The sequence below is a fragment of the Ambystoma mexicanum genome, chromosome 12 (genome assembly GCF_040938575.1).
Source record: "Ambystoma mexicanum isolate Mex_15411 chromosome 12, UKY_AmexF1_1, whole genome shotgun sequence".
NCBI classification, from domain to species: Eukaryota; Metazoa; Chordata; class Amphibia; order Caudata; family Ambystomatidae; genus Ambystoma; species Ambystoma mexicanum.
In genome coordinates this window covers 1,009,293,962-1,009,316,527 of record NC_090936.1, presented here as the reverse complement: position 1 = coordinate 1,009,316,527, position 22,566 = coordinate 1,009,293,962, and the positions used below count along the sequence as shown (strand labels likewise).

Genomic DNA, 22,566 nt, shown 5'->3' with positions numbered 1-22,566 from the left:
GATTATTAATTGAGGTGTTTTGCACTGCACCAACATTCAGCAGAACTGGCGTTACAGTGCTGTGGAAGGAGGTGGTGAGCCTAGGCTGCAGGAGGGGTGCCCACATTCAACATGTGATCAATCCCTTAAAGGGCATCTGCTGGAGGAGCAGTAGTGCAAAAGAACAAAGAAGGCTGCAATCCTGGGATCAGGTAGGCAAGGAGAACAAGTACAAGTTGGGTGTTGGGCGTAAGGGTCCTAGACTACATTATGGGTGGTATTGGACCCAGGTGGGCTGATTCCAGCAGGATTGTACGAAGCAGCATCTGGGGTGGAAAAAGGGCCACCCGCAGCTAGTTAAAAAAAAATAAAAGATTCTTTTTGGCCAGGGCTATTACGGGATACAGCAAGTAGTGCAGCTGAGATAGCAGGGGTCGCAGCTGCGACCCCTAGCAACCCCCAAATGAGTCTCTGTGGTCACTGGTTCAAAGCACTCCTATTTTCATGATGAGAAAAGTGATCATTATAACTTTGGCAAATCGAAGAAAAGTTCCTTAGTCTTGATCAAATGGTAATTTATGATACTGGGTTCCCATGTTCTATTGGCTGACATCACTATGGGAGTTAGGGCTGGATGGGTTCTTTCTGGGGCCAGAGGGTAACATTTCTCAATGGTATTTGGTGAGTTCTTTTCCTTTAGATGTGTGTTTCTCTGCTGGGGTCCGCATTCCTTTGCTAGCCACTGGGAGGCATATTCAACCATTAGCCTGTCCCTGTCAACCCCTACGTGTCCCACACTGTAATGTCCCTTCTCCTTGTAGGGCATTGCCCTATCCTGCCTCAGGGTTTCTTAGGGTACATCTGATTTGAAATGCTATTAAGACTAGTGATGGACTGTGGAGAAAGGGGGATGTTCAGCTCTTCTTTGGCCTACATCACAGAGCAGGTGGTGGCCCCCAGCCCCTATGGTCATCCCAGTCTTATCACCCAGCCTATAATGTTGACTTTCGTCACAAGGACCTTGATCTCTTTATCGGCTACAAGGTGTCCCTGTAGTATCTGCCTCTGTTATGGGAGGCAAAAAGAGACGAACATAGAAGAGGTTTTGATTTATGTTTGAAGAGTTTTTTTCAATGAATACTGTTTTTTGATTATGCCATTTATATGTTTTATATTTATTTTGGTGTCTGAATACATGCTGTAGGAAATTGCTACATATTTAAGCAATAAGAACATCATTTCCGGGCTCTGGAATGAACTCTCAGTACTTTCAACAATCTGTACTTTCTTTAAAAAGCTTTTCACCCATGATGTTTGAGTGCCTTATTTCACAACTGAAGCTTGGCTCAAGAGGGTGATAGCAATCTATGGCACCGAGAGCCATGTTTGGAAGCTTTTGCCAGTCCTTGAAGCCCTACGGAGAGCCGTGTATCACTGAAGACATATGGGGCCTCATTACACGGAAGGCGGTAACCATGGCGCTGTTAGCGCCATGGTTGCCGCCGGTAATTTACCGATCCCGCCATGGTGAATGGCGGAATTACCGCCCCATTCCAAGGTTGGCGAGGCGGTAATTCCCCATTCACCATTGGCCCTTCCCCATTCCCATTTGAGCCCCCATAGGGCTCAATGGGAATGGGGAAGGCGGCAATTACAGTACCGCAAATTGCGGTACCGTAATTGCCTCCAAGGTCCCTTTGCGGGCCCCGTCCTTAACGGCTGGTAAAACCAGCCGTTAAGGTAGGGACCAGCAAAGGGACCTTGTAGTAGGGCGGTAAGGGATTACCGGCACCGATGCCCTTACCGGTGTCAGTAATCCCTTACCGCCATCCGTGTAATGAGGCCCATGATCTTTAAGGGAAAGACCTAAAAACAAGCTGCAAAGGGATTGTTATTGTGACCCATGTTCATTTGAATTGAGAGAGTCAAGATTCTGCCTTCTGTGGGTGGCGGTTTTTAGCATTTCAATATGGTAACTTCCAAGGGTACCCTTTCTGCACAATGTCTAGATAATCTGGCATAGGGGTTCAATACAGATCTGCATTCCTATTTTTCGAGTACCCCATGGTATGTGCTGATCAGCATTACCTGGCAGAATGGAATAGGTGACAGCAGCCATCAGTCCTCGGTCCCCATCTTCTGCATAGACTGGTCCTGGAGAGAGCTGCAGTGGAGCCGTCTGGAAGAGAAACATTGTTGACGTAAGGTTTTGCCATCAGAAGAGAACAGATAGAGAGGCTGGTGTTGAGCAAAGGAGGGGACCTGGTGAAGTAGTGAGGAGCTCGGAGTCAACACACCTCATCCCATCCCAGCAGATTTGTGTGTTCATGGAAATGACTGGCGGTCTGTCAACTGAGACATTGGGAAGGACAGATGTTCCCCTGCAGCATGCAGTATGGGGGATCATGCTATTGGCAAACCGGATCCTTTGTTATTTCGGGGTAGGGAGATGACATCGCGGCAGCATTTATCAAATTCAAATTCGTTGAATGTTTTAAACGAATTTGGCTGCTCCATCAGGGAAAGTGCCTCAAACTCTGTCATTGGCAGTGCCTATGCCAACGAAGGAGAACGCAACGGTCTGTAAGACGTGCACAAAATATTAGAAGTCCTAAAAGATATCGGATGATCGCCTTATAGTCAGCCTTTTGAAACATTAAGGATTTTTTATTTTATTATAAGATGGCTGTTCCAGCAAGAAGGCCCTTGGGTCTTCTTTGGTCTCAATTTATTTTAGATATTGTATGAAAAAGAGAAGCCGGGATGTTAGTATTTTGGTGGTGATTGATGGGTTGGATTGGTGGGTTCATCACTAGTGTCACAGATATTGTATAGTTGATGTCTAAATTTCTTCTGTCATCTAATTACCCATTTCATGTCGATGATTCAGCAAATGGAAAAACAGAGTGATTTGACCCCCAAATCATTGGCTGCCACAGCCGCTGTTCTGATCATTAAAGAACCCACCTGACAAACAACACTTACCTGGAACTCCCCCTCTGTGACGTTTGCCATGTAGATGGGGCTCACGCACACATCGGCCCCCTCGTGGCTCAGAAGCTTGCAAGGCAGGAACTGTGGGTACTGGTCATCTCCATCTAGCACGCTTATGTGGATCCGGGCTGAAGAGTTGTATCGCTCCTTAGTGTTCATTTCCTGTTGGTCAGAAAAGCAGTGAGCCTATTTTGAGTTGACCGCATTCAAAATAAGGTTGCAAAACCTCAAGTTGGTACATGACCCATTCCCTTTGCTGAAGATTAATTGCTTGTTGTGAGAACCCTGGAGTGGAATTCCAAACCAGAGATCACCTGCAAGTTGGCCGCACCAAGTAGGGATCCTCACACCTGTCGGCGGGGGTCAGTGCTCTAATGCCTATAGGCTGACCCAATTTCTTGCGGTTGGTGCCTGCTTATTCTGTGTTATGCAGACACAGCCTGTAGAAATCAATTACGGTTGTCATGTTTGTCACAGTGGACACCACTGCACGCGGAAAAGAACGGAATCCCTGGATGCATCCCAGATTCCATTGATTTCAACTCAGGATGCAGTGATTCCCAAATCCATCTGCGCCTTCTGCTCTCATGGATCAGAATCCCAATGAAAGAGCCCAGCCAAGGAGGATGCACAAGTGGACACGATCTTTCATGGGTATTCTTTGGGTTCACTGGAATTAACCCAATAGTCCCTTCTTCTGAATAGAGTGGGCACAGAAGAAAAGCCATAAAAGCGCTTTCTCTGCCTTCCCCCACGTCCAGTGCCTTCTGATGAGGTTGCCCTACACATTGTGGGAACCCTACATTTGAATGCCGAACCAAACCAGAGTTCCCCCACTCGGTTCTTCCACCATGTGGGTTTCGCCCTGTGCTCGGCACAGAGGATGTTAGACAGTTAGTGATCCAAGGAATGCCTCTGGTTTTCATTGTGTTGGATAGTGCCCCCTCATTGGACACCCTAGAGTGCATGATTCTTCCCAAAAGACAGGGCTCTGTGTTTGGGATGCCGGACTCGGTAGTTCATACCTTTCAAGTCACATGTTTATACAGATTATACACAGGTAAACCTGAGGCTCTCTGGAGACACAAAGGGTCTAAATAAAGGGTCCATGCATGGCTTGGTCAAATCCAGGAATGGGTGGATGTAAGTAAACGGTTCAAGTGTAACAAAAAGGAGCTTTGAGAGTAGGGTCACTTTCATCATTTGCCTGCTGAAAGAAATGTGTTATGCTTCTACAGCTGACTACATGGCTTGGAATGGAATGTCATCAGGTGGATTCAGAAGCTATCCCATCACAAGGGATGTGTTACTTGCCTAGGTGTGTTGGCAGCAGTGGAGCACACCAGGGGTCCTGGATTAAAGCCTCCTTTCCCACATGTTAAGAAGCTATGTTATTGCAACAGTGGCGGCTGGTATTACTGTGCCATGTGCAACCACGTGCGTGCAGCCATCCAACAGACTGGAGTCTGTCATGCATGGAAAGGCTGCAAAGAGAACAGTCTCACGATAATCAAGCCAGGGGACAAGCCTTTGACCGTGGGGGCTCACTGTGGCAAAGAGACAAGGAATTCTAAGCCCCTGTTGAACTAATGGGGCATTGCCCATTGACAGGCCTGAATGGGGTTGGCGATAACATCCCAGGGAAGGGCACGAGACTATGTTGCACAGGGCACCTCGGGCCTCTCCAATTCCCATGAAGTTGAAGAGCTCCTAGGAGCGACGTTGGGACAAGCCGGAACCACATTTTTTCGAAATCCCTGTGATTTGAACAGGTGTGAACGGGCACACTAGCATGTCCTTCCGAAGTACCCACAAAGGAGCTCTGCCATCAAGTGCTCGCAACATCTGAAAGAAGACTGAGCACACTGCTACCTCGCGAGCACTCTGGAATATAACTACTAGCAGCAATCATGGGAATTGTGTTGCTGCAGTAGCTAACGTTCTGCAATGTTCTCCGCAAGAGGATCAAGTCAAGGGCTTTTGTGACTTTAAACAAGGGCTAAAGAGGATCCGCAACGTTATAGCAATGCTGCATGCAGTGCAATAGCTGCCATCACATCACTGACCCAAACACAATGGTGGGGACCTCAGGAGGGAATCCAGGTTAAGAGAACTGTGACCTCACAGTACAAGGGAGGAAACAGACAACCCTGCTGTAAGGAAATGACAGTCAGAAAAAGCACTGAACATCGCTGTGACATTACTAGGCAAGCAGCAATGGTTATCACTCCCAGAGGAACCTGATCCAAGAACAGAAAGCTGGTTGTCTTTTCCAAAGCCTAAGTAGAAATAATGCGGCGAAGCAGAAGAAGGAGTCGGACTAAGATGCAACATGTCCAAGGGTGTTTATTTAAATAATAAGAAAAACATCCATCTAGCCCTACCATTATGAGGGAACTTCCCTCCCTAATAAACTAAACTAATCAAAATAGTCAAAAGAAATAGTCCTTAGTCCAAATCCTATATACAATCTTGCCCTACCACAAAAAAACAGAACACAAATATAGACTGGAGCAATAGTCTCTATCCTTGGGTTTTGTTCGGCCCAACTACTCAGATCTCTTTCCAAAAGAGGGTTAAAAGCTTTTTTTGTGCAAATTTATACCACGCATAACCTTGAGGGGACCGAGCACGAATGCATCTGGGCACAGAGATGTTCTTGTATACTTTGACGCAGTGTCACAGGGAGTGGAGCTACCTATGGGATCTACACTAAACAAACAAATACGTTTTCAGTTGTTTCCTGAAAACTGCTAGTTCTTCATTTTCACAGAGCCTCTCTGCGGGCTTTGAACGGGCAGACTTAAATCTTCGTACACTTCTGCTGCATGCCCTTCTTTGCATGGGAAAAAGGGTCTCTTTATGCAATGAAACTATGTTGGAAAATGTTCCTTTCTTTGGATTGGGCCTGTGAACCCTCATTGTCCTCTCTGTCCCCAGTCTTGCTTTATATGCTTTATCTTTCCAGGGCTCCCCAAAGCCCTTTGGCCCTCAAGTAGGCCTGCTTCAGCAGGGCCCCTTTAGGGTGTTTGCCCATTTGGTTTTTTTCTGGCTCCCATAGCCTTTTCAGCTTTCCCAGCCTTGGATAACAATGCCTCTCTCTCCAGGGCTCCCCAAAGCCTGTTGGCCCTCTGGTCGGCTTACTTTCATGGGGCTTTGATTCGGCGTTTGCCCGTTTGGGTTTTTCTGGCTCCCTTAAACATTTTGGGTTTCGCAGCCTTGGATAACAATGTCTCTCTTTCCAGGGCTCCCCAAAGTGCTTTGGACCTCTGGTCAGCTCACTTTAGCAGGGCCTCGCCTGGGCGTTTGCCCATTTGGGTTTTTCTGGCTCCCTTAAACATTTTGGCTTTCCTAGCAAAGGATAATAATGTCTCCCTTTCCAGGGCTTTCCAAAGCGCTTTGGCCCACTGGTCAGCTCCCTCTAGCGGGGCTCGCTTCGTTGTTTGTACGCTCCTGTTTTCTTGGCTCCCATAACCTTTTCGGCTTTCCCATCCTTGGATAACAATGCCTCTCTTTCCAGAGCTCCCCAAAGCCTTTTGGCCCTCTGGTCGGCTCACTTAAGCGGGGCCTCGCTTTTGCGTTTGCCCATTTGGGTTTTCCTGGCTCTTGTGAACTTTTTCGGCTTTCCCAGCCTTGGATAACAATGCCTCTCCTTCCAGGGCTCCACAAAGCCCTTGACCCTCTGGTTGGTTTACTTTAGTGGGACCTCTGTTGGTTGTCTGCCCGTTTGGGTTTTTCTGGCTCCCATAACCCTTTAGGCTTTCATAGCCTTGGATACAGCTGTTCGACGCTCACAGAGGAGTTACCTCTTTGGGAGCATCTGCTTCCCTTGCTCGGCCCTGCTCGACAGCTTGTGCACCTCTCTTGTGAAGATTATGGTTCTGATCTCTCTGCTGCAGTCTGGTCTCAGCCTCTGGTAATGGGCCCCAGGCCCACCACGGTTTCCGTGTGGTCACGCCACCAGGTGAGATGGTTTCTTCACTGTCTCTCTCTCTCGAATTTGGCTTTGTTGCCGTCCAGAACACCAGCCTTTCGTCGTCCTGCTAGCGATCAGCTCGCTCCTCGTGCTACCGCCGGCTCCGCGGTCTAGCGTGGCCTACAGGACATCTTCCCATCACAGGCTCACCTCTGCATATGATTCTCTCTCCTCCTACACTGCAATTTCCTCATTTTTTTTATGTACGTCATCAGAAACAAAAGGGGTGTGCCGCTGCTCTCTGACTGTGGTGTTCAGGCAAGATCCTGCATTACCTGAAGCCAAAGGGAATGAAGAAATGTCACTATTTGGAGAGTCCAAAACAGATGTAACAACAGTCTTTCTGATTCCCTTAAGGCAGGCAATGTACTCTGGACAGGGTGTTCCTTCCAGTGATGGGAGTCCTTGTCCCCAGGTGGGGAGTCACTCCCAGTGAGGTCCGATTTTCCCAGATCCCTAGCGAGAGACTTGCTTAGTGGGCTCACCTCCCTAGCCTCAAAGGGGGTTGCTCCCATATGGAGAGACGGGGCGAATAGTCCCGATTCATCGCAATAACCAAGATACAAAACATTGCCATGCCAGCCCCATGTCTAGCCCATATAGGTGATCCACTCACTGACTGGGAGCGTGACTGGAATCCTTCAAGGTCTACCTGAGAACCTCAGGAGGGATGCCAGAGAGACCACAATAAAAAGCTGCTCTACTCCACTGTGTAGGTATTGAAAGGCTAAGGATTGTCTGCAGTTTGACAATAGTAATTGTCAACTCGGCGTATGAAGTGAATCAAGTACCTCTACGAAGAAATATGAAGAAGCACTTGAAGAAATCAAGGCATATTTTGGAAACAAATGCGATGCAGTTCTGGAGCGATGGTTCTATTCCCGTGAGCAGCGTAAGGGGGAGAGTGTGGATACCTACATGGCTGTTCTTAAGAGGCCTCACTACCACCTGTAACTTTACGGATATGGATGATGAATCTCTCAGGGACCAGCAGTAATGAACACCTCAGACCCAACCCTACAGCAGAAGTTGTGCAGAGTAAAAAACAGCTACTCTCTAGCAGCTATTTCAGATAGAAATTTCAGTTGAGATGGGAAAGAAGTGTCTGAAGATTCTGAAGTCTGGCGACAACAATGGCACACAAGCCAGAACTGTACAGCCCATCACTTAAGAAATGTGGCACATGTGGATGGGATAACCATGTGAGAAAGAATGCCTAGATCTCAAGACAAAGCGCCTCAAGTGTGGACTCCTCAAGGGACACTATGCTGGGATGTGCAGAAAACAGAGTCAGCATGCCATAGTGGGAACAATCAAAGTGACTACATATTGATAGCCACAGGCCCAAAAAGAAGGCTATCATAGGACTGAGTAACAATGGACAAGACACTAGTAAAAATGCTGTTGAACTCTGGGTTTCCATCAACCGTGGTATATGCTGACACATTCACCAATATAATGGGGGAGATATCAGACTTTAGGAGTGCAATCTTCAAGCACATGGGGTATGGCATGACCCCCATTGAGGTGGTGGGTTTTAAAGTGTGTTACTCTCAAATTCAAAGACTGCGCCATCGTTTGTAAGCTGTATGTGGCAAAGGGAGGATCCATCATTGCGGCTGGGATGAGCAAGTAGCCTTGAAAGTAAAAGTGAACCTGAGTGAAGATTATCCAATATTGACAGTCACTGATGAGGATGAAAAGGAAATAGGAAATCTCCAGGAGGAATATCCACATGTCTTCAGTGATGATATAGGCCTGTTTGCGGGCTTAAAAGTGCATAGTGCTCAAAAAGGAAGCATGACCTAAGGCCCACAGAGGTAGGCCATAAGGGATGAACTACTAAAGGAACTTCAACAATTGTGCGACAGAGGCATCATCCACCATATAGAGTCATCTGGGGAGCTTCCTCCGGTTATCATTGTCTAGAAACCCAACAATTCAGTGAGGATGTGTGTTGATCTCAGTGGCCTTAATTCCAGCATATGGTTGATCAAGAGCCACCACCCAATATAGGCCCGATGCTTGTAACTCTTGAACCAATGATAGTGTTCTCCACACTTTACCTGTTGTTGGCATACCACCAAATAGGACTTTGTAAATAATCCAGACCACTCACGTCTTTTGTGATACCACTGGGAGCCTACAATTATGGACGTATTTGGCCTGGCCTTGGACACAGCTGTATACCAGCAACTAATGCCAAAGCTATTTGTGGGATTAACAAACATGTTAATCACAGAGGCAAATAAAAATTAACATACCACGTAATTGGTAGGAGCATTGAGCATAGTCAGAGCCAAGAGCTTTACACTGAGGCTCCAGAAATGTAGGAATTGGGACAACAAAAAGTGTTTCAGCAAGGCTACACCTTCTGTGCTGCAGGCAAAAACCAAAGTAGGACTTGCTTGACAAAATGATAAGTGTTACCGCACCAGAAGATAGAGAACATCTTAAATCATTCTTTGGGGTTCGTGGAGTACTAATTAAAATGTATAGAGAACTTTGCCTGTAAAACTAACTTTATGAGGTTATTTTTAAAGAAGATTGCCAAGTTCTGCTGGTCCAGAGAATGTCAGAAGGAGTTTGCGATGCTCAGGGTGACATCAACAAAGTACCCACGCTGAGTATGTTTGACATCCAGACCCACACATTTGTAATGGTCAATGCCAGTGGGAGGCCCTCATGCATATACAGCAGGCAAAGGAAGAAACTATTCCTTTCACATCCAAGGCATTGATGGGAAGCGAAACAAATGATTCAGTATTGATACGCAGGGTATTGGGGGTTTACTGGTGTTTAGAACACCTTTAAAAGCTGGTTTGGGCTTCGCCAGTAACAGTCAAAAGAGTTCACAAGCTGCTTGTCCATATGCTGAGCATGAAGGATATCTCTACTGCTCTCCCGCCTCTGTCACTGGATTGTAGAGGTATGAATTTCAACATCAAGTTAGTACATGTTCCAGGCCGCAAGAATGCAGTAGTGGTTTACCTATGTAGACTACCTGGCAAAATAGGGAAAGAGGATCAGAAATTATGAGGAACACAAAACAAATAGAAGAGTATGTGGTGGTGCTCATAAGCGCAGCTGTTCTGAGAGAAGAATTAATCTGAAATAACTAGACAGATGAAGAAATGGGCCTCATCCATAGAGAATAACAGATGGTTGGAGAGAGATGAATGGCTATTTATCTGGCTACAAACAAGTAGTTAAAGAATTGTCAGAGGAAACTAGGGGATGATGAGGGGAGAGACACTGGTTACCCCTGTGGATCTCCACAGAAGCATTTTGTTTGGCTCACAGGGGGCATTTAGGGGCGGGACATGACAAAGACACGTGAGAGAAAAATATTGGTGGCCAGAAATGTATGCTGGTCTCAAGGAAGTGGTCAAAGATTGCACAGCATGTGAATTGAGCAACAAAAAAAGAAACGAGACAACAGCCACTGCATTCTGTTTGATAAAGTTGCATGTGTTCATCCTCACAGGCTGCACCTCAAAGTGGGTGGCATGGAAGACTGTTGTGTGATGTGTGAAAACAGCCAGGATTGTGAAGTATCTAGCTGCAATGTTTGACCACGTAAGTGTTTTAGAAGATCTGGTGACAGAAAATGGAGTTAAGATTGTATCACAGGAGAACCACAACATCGATCACAAGTATGCCACTTTGTATCACCCCTCAGTCAATGGAATGGTGAAACACATTAACCTTTTTGTGAAAGCAAATCTAAAACTGGCTCTGCCAAGTTCTCTTAACTGGCAAGACATCCCTTGCCGTTTCCTACAGGAACTGTTTACTCCTTCCCCCAGTCGTCTCTCGTGCAAGTCAGGCAGCTGTGACTGACAGAAGTGCCAGCCGGTCACAATGTCGCTTTTGGCTGCCTGGCACTTCTGTGAGGGGGTCATGAGAGGAAGTTACAGTCCCTTTGTCCTTGAAACCGCAATGGACAATAGGCCATGCAGTCAGAGGTCACAGGAGATAATCATGGGGGAACTTGCATGTGAACTACACCCCACACGACTAAGGCCCCTAGAACAAGCCCCCCCTGTCCGTGCCTCACTGCTTAGTCACCACTCTCATGGGCAGGAGCCCCAACGCACCCTCCAGAGCTGCAGGAAGAGCTGTTCATCTACGCAGCGTCCGAGCTGCAGGATCAGCACAACGTGTGATCCTTCTACACCCGATGACTTCCAGCCGTGTGTGCAGCCACTGAAAGCAACTCCAGAGTGAGTTTGTTACATTCTGCCTTTTTATTTGGCTTCCCTTGAGCAGCAGAATACCCTCTCCCCACGTGGAGAGCTTACACCGAAATTCCGGCTCCTAAAATGGCCACCGCACGAAGTGCGTTACTTTTGTTTATATTGGTTGCCCAGCCACTTGATCAGCGTAACTACTTCCCCAATCATGTGCGACCGGAGGCGGAAGCCAGCCCCAAAGGACTAAGGCCCCTAGAACAAGGCCCCCCGTCCATGCCTGTCGGTGACGGGAGGGATTTAGGAGCAATCTGCATCATCACAGCCTGAGCAGGGTAAGAGGCTCCACACCCACTGCTCCTGCCACACATCATCATGTACTGTACCCGAGACATTTGTATATTGCATTTATACGGAACGATCTACTGCATCATAAGAAATGCTACTTCTGATCTACTAACGGCACCGCTATACAGTATCATGCCTTTGCCAACTACAACCGAACTGCCTGATATTGCTGCATGCCTGCACCTGTACCTGCCCCTTATGAGTCCCGCACCCACCTATTGTTTTGCAGTCGTCTTGGTAAGCCCTGTAACGTGCCTCTATATTGCTGTACTCAACGGTGAGCCCCTCAACTGCTCATTGCATGCTTGCATTCCATAGGGTGCCTCACAGCAAGCCACTACACCTCTGTACCTCACGGTGAGCCCTGCTCTTAGCCTACCGCACAGCTGTATTCACGGGCGAGCCCTGCATATGCCCTTTGCATGTCTCCATTCCCTAGGGTGCCTTGCTTTAAGCCACTGTATCACTGTACCATTTCGGGAGCCCGCATCTGCCTACTCTATAACTGGTTTCCTGGCGAGCCCTGCATTTGCCCGTTGCATGTCTGCACTCCTTAGGGTGTCTCACACCGAGCCTCTGTATTTGTGTACTAATTGGTGAGGCCCACATTCGCCTCTTGTAATACTGAACTCCTTGTGCTGCCTTGCATTGAACCACTGTATCACTGTACCATTTGGGGAGCTCACATCTGCCTACTGTATAACTGTATTCCTTGCGAGCCCTGCATTTGCCCTTTGCATGTCTGCACTCCTTAAGGTGTCTCGCATTTCAGCCACTGTATTTCTGTACTAATCGGTGAACACTGCATTCACCTTCTGTATTACTGTATTCCTGAGAGAGATTACCAATGTCATTCACAAATTGCATCTGAACCACTCCGGAATAGCCCCCACTTATATCTCCCAAATACAAAATGTATGATGCCTGCCTCCTCCTAGCTTCCTTACTGTTCAGCATGCCTACCTTACTGTTCAGCCTAGCTCAGGCTCGCCATCACCTCATGCTGAGCCATCATTCAACCTCAGAGCTTCCCACAGTCACAGCCAATATGACCCTACCACCTTCATGAGGGATCAAACCTTTGAAATTCCTACCTCTCCTTAACACCAACTCTTACCGCCTCAACATTAGACCCACGACATTCTTACCTGAACTATGTAAAACCCCCAAGGCCTCCAAGCTCAACAACAACACTAATTCGGATACAGTAGCAACCCTAACTCCAGCACAATGGATTAATATATATGCCAGGAAACGCACTCCAAACCAACCTTGCTCTACTATGGTCAGAAATGCCAAGCTCTAGACTCATCAATAACCATGCCTTACAGTCTAACCCGCAATACAAACCCTGCAAGCCTAACTTGACAAATGCTGCAATCTCAAAGACACCCAAGGAAAATAGAGCTCTCCTAGAAAAAACTCAAACCAATCGGCCGTGACTATACCCATCTAAAAGTTGCTCTAATCAATGCCAGATCACTGGTGGCCCACTCCACAGGCATAGCCGATCTAATCACCACAGGTGACCTAGACTTTCTAGCTGTATCTGAGACCTGGCTACATGAAGCAGCAGGACCCTCCCTCAAGCTCGCCGTTCCTGACAACTTTACCATTGTGAGAGCTGACAGAGTCTCATCGAAGGGAGGTGGCATCGCCATTATTGCTAAATCTAGCCTAGGGCTCAGAGCAACCCCCTCGCCTACTCTTAAGTCCTGTGAATTACTCACAGTTAAACTTACAACGTCCAGGACTAGCACCCTTAGCATCCACTTAATATACAGACCCCCTGGCCCTATTAGTACCTTCGAAGAAGACGTCATGACATTACTTTCAGGCAACACCAAACCCTCGTCCCAAATCTTGCTCCTAGGCTACTTCAATCTGGATTTTCATGACCCCCCATGATACACAAGCCGTGGCAATATCCAACATCTTAACCAAATTGGGCCTTACCCAAAGAGTCAATCAACCAACCCACGAGAAAATTCAGAGACCGCCATATCATCTATCCTACCCTTAACCTGGACAGATCACTTTCTCATCTCCTTCACCACTTAGATCAAACAAGTAGAATCCAAAACCAATCAGATAGCGCCGCCCCTCCCTATGAGGAGCAAACAAAATATAACTACTGACAATCTCTTGCCTCTCCTACTACCTACCTTAAACACCGCTTCAGAATCAGCGGACCCTACCTAACTCGTTGAAATGTACAACGCCACCATGACTTCTGCTCTAGACACCATCGCACCTCTCAAACTGCGCAAATGCAAATACAAACCTAAAGCCCATCTCAACACTTGGTTCACCCCCCAGCTAAAAAGCATGCACACAGAAAAAAGAAAACTTGAAGTTTTATGGAGAAATCTCCCGTCCAAAGAAAATAAATTCAACTTAACCGAATCAGCAAGTAAATACAAAGCTGAAATCATTCGAACCAAAAGAGAAACTTACAACGACCAGATCAGCAAAGCCAGATCCAACACCAAGGGACTTTTCACAATCTTAAGGGAACTAGAATCCCCCATAGCCCCAGAAGACCCTTGTACCAAAGATAAAACATGTTGTACAGACATTCAAAATGCTCTGTCTAACAAAAGAGACACCCTCCAAAAAAAGATCGCAACCAAAAGGCTCAATATTGCCAAACCTGACTCAGACCCAGAACCGGAAAAACTCCAATTGAAATGCACTCCCGAATTCAAATTCTCACAAGTTACAACTATAGAGGTGGAAAATATCATCACATCTCTCAAGCCTTCTAGATGCCAAGGCGACATCTTGCCCCCCAAATGATTAAAGAAGCTGCCAGAGACCTTTCCTCATTCATCGCTAAATTAATAAATGCTTCATTTCATACCTGCAAAGTCCCAACCAACCTGAAGGACGCCTGGGTCTTACCCTTGCTAAAGAAAGCCTCCTTAGACCCAACCATTCCAACAAACTACAGGCCAATTACCACGGTCCCTTTCCTCCTCAAAATGGTAGATAAAGTGGCTTATTTACAGATCCAGCACTATCTGGAATCCAACAAGCTCCTAGGACTCAGACAATCGGGCTTCAGACCACTTCATGGTGCTGAAACTGCTCTCATTGAGCTAAACATGCAAATTGGCTTACTCAAGGACAATAGGCAATGCGCACTGCTCCTCCTACTTGACTTGTCGGCCGCCTTCGACTTGGTGGACCACACTATTCTCTGCAAGCACCTGTCTACTGCGGCTAACTTCTCGCATGAAGCCACTGATTGGATTCAATCCTTCCTTCACACCAGGTCAATGAAGGTCTTCTCTCAGTCAGCTGTTGCTGACCCTTGCCCTATCACATGCAGTGTCCCTCAGGGATCTTGTGCGTCCCCCACCATGTACAATATATTCACTAAACCGCTATTCGACAAACTGATGATACCCAGATACTACTTCCCCTATCTAGCTAATATGACCAAGACCTAGCCCTCCTAACCAATACCTGCCAAGTCATTCAGGCATGGATGGCTGTCCATGGATTATGCCTGAACGACAAAAAGACAGAATTCCTAATCCTAGGTGCTCCAGACCAACTCAACAAACTTAATGCACAATACTCTTCATTCACTATTGATGGCATCACCATCAAAGTGGCCAAAGAAACTAAAACTCTAGGTTTCTACCTAGACTCCACATTGAACATGGGAAAACAAGTCAACGAATCTAAGTGATTTTACCGAATCCAAAGGTTTTGACTTCCCAAAAGTTGACCCCCCACAGCCCCGCACCTTACCCATATACATTTCTTATATACTTTACCCCCCACATATATATATATGCGGGAAATTGGGGGTCGAACTTTTGGGAGTTGAACTCTTGCGGTTAGGTAAAATTGTTCTAAACCCAAGTCAACGCCACCTCATCCGCCACAGCGTACACTTGTAAGCTCATACACGCCTGCAAACCCTACTTATCCACTAAGAGCAGTACCACCCTTGCGAGAGCCCTAAAGATGTTGAAACTCGACTACTGTAAGGCCCTCTATGCAGGAGCCAGCAAACAAATTTGAGATCCGCTCTAAGCATTCCCAAGAGTGAACACATCTCTGCGGCCAGAAGAGAATCCAAATGGCTTCCCATCAAAGACAGGATTCTATTCAAACTAGTCTCTTTCACCCACAAATGTCCGAACAACGCTGCCCCATTGTACCTCCAAGAATAAATCAGCAGAAAATCTTCATCTCGCCCCACCAGAGCGGCCCAATCGCACTGTATAACCATGACCAGATTTAACCTGAAAAGAGCTGGGGGGAACAGCTTCCCAGTCCAAGCCGCCCTCTACTGGAACGCACTACCTCTGCACCTGCGACAAGACCAAACCCTCTCAAGTTTTAGGAGTAATATGGAAACCTGGCTGGTCTCTAATGACATCTGATAGCAATCTCCATACTCCGTATTAATACTCGTGTCTTTCTGTATCATGTTACTGTGCTCCACTTGTAATATTCATGTACTGTAATCACTGCCCTTACCTGCAATGCAACTTACTTTGTACATAAAAGAAACTATATATTCTTGTCGCGCCCAGATACCCTCGGGTGAGGAGCTCATTACAAATAAAATAAACAAAAAAATAAACAAAATCAGGCGCCACTAAGGTGACTGCCGAAATACTGAACAAAAGGGGCCATTAGCACCTTTCGAACAGCAGAAGGGGTATCGGCTCCACAGGCAATCACCCGCCGGCAGCACCCAGTCAGGGGGACCAGTGCACCAAAATGGAGCTGCAAAGGCATGATAAGTAGTTATCCCCCAGGAAGGAACATGAAGGGTGGGAGGTGGGGGGCGGCAGCGGGCAGTTTCGGGCTGATTGCAAGAGCTGACAACCAAAATGCATGGCCCAAGGCGTTTTTGGAGGAATAAAAGGCAGTGATCAGCCGTGGTAAGTAGCATTTTCAGCTGCCCCTGACGGTAGCAAGCTGGTCAGATCTGAAGCTCTTTTTCCTCAGTTACTAATTATGCACCTCACGGTGGCAAGTCAGACTGATAAGACATTTTTGGTGTAGAAGAAGAATTTCGCCTCCCGGTGGAAAGTTGCGCTGCTGCATTATTTCTGTTTGGTCTCATTAGTGCTTTGGTCGTGCCCCTGACGGGTGGCAAGCCGAACGGCAGGGCAGGCCTGCAGCATCCTCGCTGGAGTTTACGAAACTGAAAATATTTGCCTCAGCGCTTGGACAAGACAGCAGCGCTGGGGGCTCTGGCACCAGCTGGAGGCAGTTTGGAATGGGAATGGTGGTATGCCAAAATGATGGGTGGGTGGGTGTTGAGGGCCAACATTTCCTGTATTGTGTGTATGCAAATGGTGATAACATGCCATCAAGATGGGTGGGCGGGGCGATTATTTTCTGCACTGCATGCAAGAGAATGGTGATAATATGCCAACATGATAGGTGGGTGGGGGGGGGGTCAACTTTTTCTGCACTCCGCATATGGGAATGGTGATAATATGACAAAATGATGGGTGGGTGGGTCATGTAACATATTTCTGTTGATAAAAGACGGCTTGATAAATGCTTATTTGTACATTTGTGTGCGCACCTTACTATGGTGTGTATACTTTTCAAGTCATCTTTTCTAAACATAGAAATATTGTACATGTTCGTCTTTAGGCCATGCCCATCAAGACTTAGACCACGCCCACGGGGAAGCCACACCCCTAAATGAGGGCCCCCTCAGCGTTTTCGCCCCACTTGAAGCAGTGAGTGAAGCATTGCGCAGTGCTTGGAATAAAGCCTCCATTGCCACCGATTGGGTGTTAGGCTTGGTAATTGGATCGGAAGGCCCCCTGGACGTTGCTCCACATTCTGATATGGCTTCCTGAAAGGATGCTTAATGTTAGCCAAGATAAGCTGCTTAAATCATGGAGAGTCTTAAAAACATGGCTCTTTAGGCCGCATTTCTATAATGAACACCTTGCTTCCTATTGTGTCAGGCGATTACTTTCTGTTTGTAAGACTTCACTAATATGACTCTAAAAGTGCATTCTTAATAAATAAAAAAGGCAGAATGCAGAGGAGATGCTGTGGGCTGATCTGAGAGCCAAGTTCGAGCTTCTGCGTGGCCAGGAACGCTGCATCTCCTTCCCGGATCCCCAGGGGCACTTCTCTGGCTGCTGGTACATTTCTCCTGTAGGAGCAATGCCAGGGGGTTGCACTGCAGGAGTGGGTCTCTGTTTACAGGTGTCCGCACGTTTCACCTCCTCCAGCTCAACAAAAGCCATTTCAGTCAAAATCCATTACAGTGCAAGACGATCGCACCGAAAATTGATTTGAAAGTACAACTCGCACAAACAGGAAGAGCAAAACAGTAAAAAGAAAGACACATCTTAAAAATAAAAATATAGGGCAGTTTCAATAATAAGTAGGGTCGGGGAATAGGGCACAACAATGAAGCAATAAAACAAACAAACAATACAAAGATTGGCGGCAAAGAGGAAGGAGAGGTCAATGGGGGCAAAAAAGGTAGGCTAAAGGTGCTTCCTCTATTTTTGCGATCAGAAAGGGAGGACTATAATAAATAAAGGCACACCTACAATTCAACGAGATGGCTTGAAGAGAAATGGCCCAAAATGATTGAAATGGAATGCCTTGCCTGGCATGTCTGCATTGAGCTGGGCTTACAGTGGAAAGGCTTTCATTGAGCTGCCTGCCATACAAGGCACAGCACGGGACCCTCTTCTTCATTGTGTGACATTAACACAGTGAGACGAGGTGGGAGGAGATGACAGAATGAATCTCAAGGAGTAATCTCATTTCTTTGAACTTGTTACATAATAAGAATATATGGTTACATAATAAGAATACATGTCACAATAATCTAAATCACTTGGCAACGAGGGCCTTTCAATGGTCATATGGGTCCAGATTACCCAAGCCTGCAGCTGTTCTTCGAACATGACGTGCACTGTCCAGTTTCGGTCTTTGCATTCCATCAATTAAACAAACGCTGCTACCTGGGCCCTCCTGTACCCCTTCTAATAATGCTCACTGTCGTGCTGCCGCTTTCCTGGTTGCGCACAATCGCGTGCAGGCGTGTGTGCGTGCGCCGACCACACGCAGACACACACACACACATTGTATCATACAAAGCATGCACATGAATAATCTAATTCCCAAATTTGCAAGGCACAATGAGGAACAACCCCATTGAAAATGCACACTCAAATGTGTCAAGCACACAGAGAGATTGTTGCACAACCCTCTAGCGACGGTTGTGTAAGCATTCACATTATTGGTAGAAGTGTGTGCCATCCAAACGGAAAGACCAAACGCGCCAATGGCAGACAGAAAATGTGGGGAAGGGGTGTAGTCACCCCCTGCACAGGGTATCCTAGGACACCCAAGTCGCACTTTGCCATGATTGGCTGAGGTGGTTGTCCCGGCTGGACAACCCCCCTGCTGCGTGATTGACAGCCAGGCTGTATGAATGGGGGTTTTACGCATAAAAGGCAGGTCTCTTGGGCTAGAAGTCAGAGTCGCGTCTGGAACTACAAGGAACCGAAGAGAAGCGGAGAGAACGACGGCTGCTCAACTACCCCGTCCCGGTGAAGCCCTGCTGCAGTCCTGAGCTATCTACCCTTCAACGACTAAGAGGAGATCCAGTCCGGAGTCTTCTTCCCTTGAGCCTGGTGGGGATAACCAGCTCATCTTCTTCAGCCAGAGATCTCCGTCATGGTCGAAATCGCTGCACCCGGCTGTAGTGGTCGGGATAGCCACCTGTCGAGCCTCTCCTGTTTTTAAGGAGTACACCTTCAATTCGTTGTCGCTGCTGCCGGCTTCATCCCTGTGTGGTGCAGGCCCCCTTCAGACGTCCTCCTTCACAACGAAGCTCCAGGAATCGCGGGTCTGCGGGAGACCAACAGGAACAACTGCCAGGGCACCAGCTGCACCATTGGAATAAGGTACTGTGTTCTGCTCGAGGAAACAGGGTGAATCCCTTTTCTTCATCTTCAAGGCTTGCCCTTGTCTTCCCTCCTTCTTATAACTTTTGCTATCGAACATTGACAATATCAAAGTACTCTTGGCTACGCTGAATCGTGAACTGTCTAACAGTGTGATCTTCGGCAACAGGTCTCCGGTGTCACTTAAACCTGGCTCCGGCCCTTTGACTTTTGAACTCCTGTTTCTGAGTGTTTCTCGGTCTTGTCTGCCTAACCTAAATATTGCCTGTGATTTTTGTCCCAACCTCCCTCTGGGTATCTAAGGTGCTAAGAGTGTTTTTGCCACGGTAGCATTTCATGTAACGGATACGCGTTTATTTAGTAGACCGAACTGTCAAAAAGTGATCGCAACCGTATCCGCGGTATCATGTTTTGTTCATAACACCGGTTCATTCAAACACATGGTACTTACCTTGAGACAAACTGTACAAAGTGAATTGGTTAATCGTAGTATATTTAACGTGTGGTTTTGTTTAAAGTTTAATAGACATGTTGTGTTTATAACTGACGGTTTAAAATAAATGTACTTATATTTTTCTATCTAAAACCTTGAGTCAGTGTTTGCTTGAGTCACAGAAATTGTGGTCCCTTTGTGTAATCTCTGCTACTGCTCATATACTCTTGAGATAAGCCTGGCTGCTCTGCTACTGCTACCTCTATAACTTAGTAGTACAGGCTTGTACCAAAGGTAAACTTGTATTGCCACCTGAGGTATTAATTGTGGGTAGTGGTCCCTAAGGGCACTGCACAGGATTCTGCCTAACACTTGTGGCAGCGGTGGGATTTGGAAGTAAAATGATTACACTTAGAGTACTGCTGTTGCTTGGGTTCAACTAACCACAAGGCTAACATCACTAATTCTATTTAACTGAGAAATCATGTTGAATATTGAAAACTACACTGAAGAGAGTCTTTTACTCTATACTGCTGAGGTTCTTAGAACCATGTGTAAAGATATGAAACTCTCCGGTAAAGGAAAGAAATCTGAACTGGTTGCAAAGTTAATGGGAAAAAGGTCTGGAGAGTGGTCAGAAGGGCCTACCACTCCTGCCAATGTGGATTTTGATGTTTCTGATTCTGAGAGTGTTCATTTAGAAGAAGTAGATGAGTCCTTGTTAGGAAACCCCACAACACATTTGCCTGCTCAGAATGCACAACCTCTGTCCACAGGGACCCCCACAGGTCCTACACTTACTCCTGAATTTATTGCACTTGAGAAAATGAGACTTGAGTTAGAAGTGAAACGTATTGATGCACAAACTGCTATGAAACATCAAGAGTTTAGGCTCAGAGAAATGGAGCTGAATCATGAACTAGAAATGAAGAAACTGTCTCTAGAAAATACTTCTCTGCCAGAGTCTTCTAGGTCTTCCAGCCCTAAGAGACCCCTGTATGCCAAAAGAAATGATTGGTATGTATGAGACTAAACAATGTTTTGGATTGGTTAGCACTGTTTGAGTACAATCATTGGATTCAGGGTCTCACAGGGAATCAGTTGATTCCTTGGCTTTTCTCTAGGCTTCCCCCTGTTGCAAGTGATGCTGTAATGGAGTTGGGGGAGGAGGATAAGCAGGATTATGAGTGTGTGAAACTAGCATTAATAGCTAGGTTTGGGAATACCCCTTCCCAGTATCGTAAGAGGTTTAGAACCCTCAAAAAGCATGATTGTACCCCTTGGGCTACCTGGGTGTGTGAATGTTTGAAAAACCTAGATGGTTGGGTTAAGGGTTACAAAGTAAACATTTATGAAGGTTTGAGGAATCTTGTAATCTTGGAGTCTATTTTTGATGCCTGCTCTCCTGAGCTTAGACAGCACTTGGCTGATTCAAAGGCGATAGACCCTAAGAAGCTAGCTAAGGCTGCTGACCTGTGGGTTACCAACAGGGCCACTCACAAGGATTCTGGGGCTACTCAGAAGAAGGATGAGGGGAAGCAGCCAAAGAAAGACAACCAAGAGAATTCCAATACCTCCCACTCAGAAGAGGCCCCCAAACATAACCAGGGTAAGCCACACGGGAAACCAAACAGGGCTGGTGCCAAACCAGAGGTAAGTCAGGAAAGACCCCCCATTCCAGAGAGCATTTGGTAAATGCTTTAGTTGTGGGTCAACTGGCCATATGAGAGGAGATCCCAGATGCAAGGGTAACCCTGCAGGGGTCAGCACTACCTCCTTAGCCTTCTTCCCAGAGGAAGAAGTACAGATGTCTAGTGCTCACTTTCATCTGTTGGCTGAAGAACCTGTGGCTCTTCAAGCAACTGTATCCTTAAAGTCCAAGGGTCTGGGTAAGAAACCACATAGTGATGTGTATGACTCCATTCCTGAAAACTCTAGGGAGTATTATGTGGACAGGGTTCTTGTCAATGGTCAGGACACCCCTGCCATGAGAGACACTGGGGCCAGCAGAACAGTTGTGGATGAAATATTTTTCAGGCCTGAGGATGTTGCTAAGGCACCGACAGGCCCCACCAAACTTGCTGGAGGCCCTGTCCAAATGGTTCCTATTCTACCAGCTCTCATTCAGTATAACCACGTGACAGTGAGGATCCCAGTCAGTATTGAGAGTGAGGTGCCTGGGAGAGTCCTGTTGGGGAATGATCTAAAAACTCTAGGAGTAGTATCCAGTACCCCCGGGCCTCCCAGTAGGGAGAAGCAGAACCAAACCAAATTGGCTAGAGAGGCCACCTTAGGGGACCACTCTGAGCCTGTGGGAATCTCTACAGAGACCCCCACTCAAAGCCCTGGTGTTAGTAAGTTGACCTCTAACCCAGGCAAATTTCAGGATAGTATGTTAGGGAAATGGGAGCCCAAACCAAGCTCCATCATTGTTCCCCCAGTTTTAAAGTCTCTGACTCCCCCTCCTTCTGAAGAAGAGGTGGGTAGACCAACTGGACCCCTCGCTAGGCCTAAGAGAACTGGTAATTCTCAGTACTGGTGGAAAACCAGAAAAGAAAAGTCTAAGGCCAAAAACCTTCAGACTGTTGGGCCTTCTACAGAAGACCCCAACTCAAATCCTAATGTTAGGAGAGAAACTCCTAAAATAGGTAAGGTTAGATCTAAGAGTAAGGGGAAGCATGTACCTTACTTGTCCCCAGCCCCTCCAAACAAGAT

General features: G+C 46.8%; 1 protein-coding gene across 3 annotated transcripts in view; it reads right to left on the bottom strand.

The window, feature by feature from the left end:
* The window catches only part of LOC138514206 (cadherin-related family member 5-like), a 410,910-nt gene that overhangs the window by 155,016 nt on the left and 233,328 nt on the right, over positions 1-22,566 (bottom strand). For all 3 annotated transcript variants that reach the window (XM_069629545.1, XM_069629544.1, XM_069629546.1), the window contains 2 exons: positions 2,965-3,135; positions 2,068-2,158 (listed from right to left, as the gene is read on the bottom strand). In XM_069629545.1, the coding sequence (XP_069485646.1) occupies positions 2,068-2,158; positions 2,965-3,135 (262 nt within the window). The remainder of the gene's footprint in view (positions 1-2,067; positions 2,159-2,964; positions 3,136-22,566) is intronic.